The sequence below is a fragment of the Chaetura pelagica genome, unplaced genomic scaffold, assembly GCF_000747805.2.
Source record: "Chaetura pelagica isolate M959 unplaced genomic scaffold, ChaPel_1.0 scaffold1098, whole genome shotgun sequence".
Taxonomy (NCBI): domain Eukaryota; kingdom Metazoa; phylum Chordata; class Aves; order Apodiformes; family Apodidae; genus Chaetura; species Chaetura pelagica.
In genome coordinates, this window is record NW_009954179.1 from 338,677 (window position 1) to 344,234 (window position 5,558).

A 5,558-nucleotide genomic window follows, 5' to 3' on the forward strand; every position below is an offset into this window, starting at 1 on the left:
CTGAGTAATGCATGGGCTTTGGATGAGCCGTTCCAATCCCTTTTCTTGGAGGGAGGATCACAGTGTCCCTGCTAACCCAACTAAATCCCATGAGGGGAGGACAGGAGGACAAGGACTTCTCCACCCCACACACAGCATGGTCAGCTCACATGTACTTGCCTTGTGGCAGAAGTTTTCTTTGCATGACTTTCTAAGTAGTGATTTGCAGAACTGTGTTTTGGTTTTTTTCCCTATCATTTTTCAGTTTTCATTTTCACTCTTTAACCAATTAACCCATTTTAAAATTGCCCATTTGAAGTTACCTACATGAAGGCCTTGCTTCATAAAGCTTTGTTCTTTGTCACACAGGCTGATAGTATGCCTGAAATGCCACCAGAAACAGTCACAGAAGAGCAATATACAGATGAACATGGCCACATAGTGGTGAAGAAGGTATTGTCAGTCATGCCCCTTGCTGCCTTCTTACTGTCCCATCAAAGGAAGAATAAATAACATCCACATCCATGCCAATTTTTTTGTTGTGAAGGGGCCTGATTTTTGAGAGTAGAGTGTAGAAGGAACCAGAATGGCTGTTCATGAGAGATGCCAAAGTTTGAAGAATTGTTTTGATTCACAAGATCATTCTCTGTTACAGTTTATAACTTAACATCACATATTTTGTTAATTTGAAGCCAAGGAAAATTCTGCATAGAACCACATATCTGAGAAATAAGGTGTGTTTTTAAAAAAATAAACAGACCAAAACAAACAAAAAAAACCCCACAACAAAACAACCCACACAATAACAATTTTCTCTCAGATCATATTTGCTCATATTAATGATGCTAATGGAGAGCTGGGGCTGCAAGAATCATCTAAATCCAGAGCTTGCATCTTTAGTCTCCACTCATCTGTGGAGGCTCCTAAATCTCTGTATGTGTACATTTAGTTCAGTCTTTATGGCACAAAGAATATAGAAGGTACTTATTGTCTGATGGCCTCATAAAATAAGCATTTTCAGACCATGCTTGTAAAAGCACAGCACAGAAGAGGAGCTTCTGTGCTCCTAGATTTATCTGGCAACTCAGTGCTCAGAGAATCATTCTAGGACTTGGCTGACTTCTGCTGGTGGCCAACTCCATCTTCTGTCTCCCAAGAAAACATCACAGACCCTCAGCTAGATAGCATGTCTCTGGAAGCTGTCTGAATTCATACTAAAATGAACAACCCCATCCTGAGAAATGTTCTCTCATCTTGAACCCCATAGTGCTCTTCTGCTCCTCTTTGGCTTCCCAGTGCCTGCAAAGTTTCAGCACCAGATTAGTCTCTGGAGTAGGTTAAATTTCTCTCACTAGTTCAGCAGTGCTTACCACCATCAGTGTTACAACATGATGTCCAAGCCCCTCTGTGAGCCTAGTTCTAAGCATTTAGTACCTGATACCCTCTTACTTTAAGAAGCCTTTTTGAAAATGTTTTCTAGCAGCTGCATGGTTGTCAGGTATGTTTACTCTCTAAAATACTGTACCTCATTTCCTAAGAATAACTACTTAGAGAGTCATTCCAACCTCTATATTGTGCCTACCTGTGAAGGAAGTTGGTGGAGGCTTTGCTGTGTGGTACCCTAAGTAGGGTGAAGGCACCAACTTGTAACAACAGGCACTTGTGAGCACGGGTGTTAAGTTCTTGTGCAGGAAAAACTGCCTTTTGAGTAGAAAATACTTCACCAGAGAATAAGAAGGAGTATGTTACTCTAATTCTTCTGGGATAAAGCTCTGTTTTCTTCCCTCAGGTCACTAGGAAGATCATCCGGCGATACGTTTCTCCAGAGGGCACTGAGAAGGAGGAAGTCACCATGCAAGGAGCACCACAGAAGCCCATCACTGTGGAGGAAGGAGATGGATATTCCAAAGTTGTCAAACGTGTCGTGCTGAAGAGCGACAGTGAACAGGCAGAGGTGAGACCTTCTGCTGCCCTGCTGGTGGCACCCAGCACCAAGCAGCAGCCCAACAGTGGAAGGGGCTCATGCCAACAGCTTTCAGTTCTGAGTGATACTTTAAAAAGTTTTCTTGGGGGTGGAAAGACCTGGGAATCAAGACAGGGAAAAGGCTGGAGGGGGGAAGATGGGCAGGGCAAGAGTTTCTCTGTTTTCTCTGCAGAGAAGTCAGGATACAGATTCTGTGACTTTTGAGAAGTACTGATTTCATAAAGAGAGCAGCTTTGCACAAAGGTGACACAGATAAATGGCAAAGCTCTATTTGTTATTTTACCTCTTACTCTAATAAGAAAATTAGTGAATGTTGTAATAAAAAGATGTTTTCTGGGTTTCTACAACTAAGCCCTTCTAAAATTACACAGTTACATTAGGTTTAACTTACTGGTTTGTTCTTTGCTTTGAAGAGGCTAAACCAATTTTTAGTTTCATGCAAACTGTTTGTAGAACCAGGTAATTAAAAAGAAAAAAAAACCCTGAGAAGGGAAGTGCTTTTCAGTTTATCTTTTCCTGCCTTGGTTCAGCGTGTAGCCCCACAGACATTTCTATCAGCAGAACTGAGGAGGGTGGCAGGGGGCCAGAAGCCAGGCCTGGGACTTGTCCTCAGCAGCTCTGCAGCTGATGGCAGCTGATAGCAAGTGGTCATTGGAAATGCTTAGAACGTAGTCACCATTCTCTGTTGCCAGAATCAATGGTCAGAAGGAATTCTCAAGGGTAAGGTAACAAGAAAACAAAGTTGTTGGGTTGTTGTTTTTTTTGTTAGCTGACCATGCCAGAGCTACATTTTATCATATGGAATCCATATACATTAGATTTGTATTGTGCCAAACAAAAGCATGTTTGCACTTTCCCGTGGTGCTCTAATATTCTGCTCAGTTGGTCCTGTAAGAGTCTCTTGGTTTCACAAGTGTGACTCATCTCTCAGAACAGCATCTTAAAATTAGGATGTGGGCTGAGACCCCTGACTGGTGCTGCCTGTGTGAACCTAGCAAGGATGCTCAGCAAGAGCTCCACTCGTTACTTGGTGCAAGTGCAGAAGAAACTTCTTCACTGAAAGGGCCATGAAACACTGGAAGAGGCTGCCCAGGGAGGTGGCTGGATCACCATCCCTGGAGGTGTTGAAAAGATGGCCAGGTGTGGTGCTGAGAAATGTGGTTGAAGCATTGGGCTTGGTAGTATCAGCTTATGGTTGGACCCGATGACCTTTTAAGTCTTTTCCAACCAGAACAATTCTGTGATTCTGTAACTTCTGCTTTCTAACCCTACAGGTGACCCTGTCTGAACCTGCTGCTTTGCCCAGTGCCTCCAAGTTCCAGTCTGAACCAGTGGAAGGCCGGAAGGTCAGCAAAGTCATCAAGACCACTGTGGTGCAAGGAGAGAGAACAGAGAAACACCTGGGGGATACCAGCTTAGCTACTGATCTGCCATCAGCCAAAGAGGACTTTGAAGAGGTAAAAATGCCTTTTCAATATCAATATGACAGCAAGTGTCACAACTTACCTGGGGACAAATTCCACTCTATTGAAAGTTGTGTTGGTGGAGCATCAGACTCAGCTACTGAGTATCAAGCTCTGTTGTGACACTCAGCCCTGTTCTAAGAGGATTAGTATAGAAAGTGTGTATGTGGGAAGCTGACATGACAGAAATAACTGTGAAACATTCTAAGGCCCTAAAAAGGCCCATGGAGGCTTTTAGTGAAGATGTTAGAAGTCATGGGTGAGATGACTGGTAAAGGTCATTCATCTGAATTAGAAATTTTAGAAAAAAACTTTCACATTTTAGAAATGGATGGAGTTAAGTCTGTTTGCTGGGCAAGGTGATGAATTTGCCCTTGAAAGGAAGAAACAGCTGCCCAGCTAATGAACACCTTGCTGTGGTACAATTATCAGTGAAATGAAACTGACCTACAGAAGCAGCAGTAAGTGATCCCTATATCTGAGAAATATTTTAAAGGATGCAAATGGGAGACAGATGCTTCTCTCAGATGCTTCTTCCTCATTTGCTCAGCACTCGACTTCATTAATATAAAGCACAAGGTATTAAAAGCAATTCTCTTCTGTCCCAGATTCTTGTTTTTTGTTTTTAATTTGAAATTTATGTTTTAATTTGAGGCTTTGAGCTATACAGGTAACCAAATGAAAGTCCAACTCCCCGCTTTAGTAGAGAAAGAAATCATGAAAGAGGACGGATCAATTATTAAAAGGTTTGGCTTGGCTTGTCTATTGTGACTAGAGAAGGACTAACAAATTCATAATAAAGGAGTGGATTTCAGTGAGTGTCTGAAATGAAACCACTGGCAGCACATAAAGCTTAACAGCATGGGTTAGGACACTAGATTGGCACAAATATTGTGTTACTGGCTGTCAGAAGTGAGGCTTGTTCAGAAGCAAATGTTCAAGAAATTAACCAGCTGAACTCATGATTGTACAGGGCAACAACCCTGTATGTCAACTTCAATACAGCAAATTCTGTGTCTCGTGTGGATTTCAACACGTTGCATGTCAGTGTGTTACAGCATGTTTGTGCTGGGCATCTGAACCAGAATGCTTCCTCAGTGTGGAGAAGATGAACTGCTGTTAATTCACATCATGAAAGCAGTTCAAGCAGTGGTGTGTGTTGCATCCAGAGTGCAGAAGGAGTATCTGACCTCAGCAGCTGGCTGAAGCTGCCAGCCACAGCTCTTAGGTCATTTGAAATTAAAAAAAGGCTGGAAACAGCAACTCGTGAGGAGCATTTCTTCAAGCCTTCAGGAACTGTGGGCTTTTAAAAGTTGTCTCTTTTGTTTTGTTGTAGGACAACACTAAGTAAAGCCAGCACGCAGAAGAGGACTGTGATGAAGGATCGGTATGGAAAACACGTTCACATAGAAGAGCTGGAAGACACACCAGAAGCACTACCACAGGATGACCTCCACCATGACCTCCAGCAGCTTCTGAGACACTTCTGCACAGAGGACTGGAAGCAGGAGGCGAAGTGAGAAGCTGCCACCCCTCAGCACCACCACGTCACCACCCATCCCCTGCGCAGCGTTCATCTCCAGGGGTGGACGTTCTTACCTACATCATCACTGGAAGACACTGCCATTTCTACTTGTGCAGATGCAGCCAATCATTTCTTCCCCTCACCCCCCACCCCCCCCATTTGATTTTGGGTTTTTGTTATTTTTTACCCTGTAAGCTAATTTGTGACCAAAGATAGCATCCTCCATTGGGATGATTTATCCACCGAGCCGTCGTCTTCGTGCTGCACTGGGAATTCTGTCAGCGTTGCCATTCCTTGCTGTTCCTTGGCTTCTGCACTGGCTTCATGAAATTGCATTTGTCAAGCTAACTTTCATCTACAGGCCTCTTCAAGTGACTGTGCACATGCATCATACAAAAGGGAGATAACGTGTAAACTGTAAATAGCAAGAGTGTTTGGACTTACAGGACTGCAGAAAACACACTGCCTGTGACTACAATTAGCATCATGGATTACAAGGTCTATTGACACTGCTGAACAGCAAATTAAGATAATAATGTTAACACAAGCGACTGCAACCACAGACTGACTGAGGAGGAAGCACTGCAGAGCTCCTGCATCCGTAAGA

General features: G+C 43.3%; 1 protein-coding gene across 1 annotated transcript in view; it reads left to right on the forward strand.

Annotated features, from left to right (window-relative positions):
• ANK2 (ankyrin 2, neuronal) overlaps positions 1 to 5,181 on the forward strand; it is a 154,479-nt gene extending 149,298 nt beyond the window's left edge. Inside the window, exons 46-50 of the mRNA XM_010002856.1 lie at positions 349 to 432; positions 1,769 to 1,933; positions 3,238 to 3,420; positions 4,081 to 4,172; positions 4,763 to 5,181. Of these exons, the coding sequence (XP_010001158.1) occupies positions 349 to 432; positions 1,769 to 1,933; positions 3,238 to 3,420; positions 4,081 to 4,172; positions 4,763 to 4,946 (708 nt within the window). The 3' untranslated portion in view covers positions 4,947 to 5,181. The remainder of the gene's footprint in view (positions 1 to 348; positions 433 to 1,768; positions 1,934 to 3,237; positions 3,421 to 4,080; positions 4,173 to 4,762) is intronic.
• Positions 5,182 to 5,558: the final 377 nt, after the last annotated feature.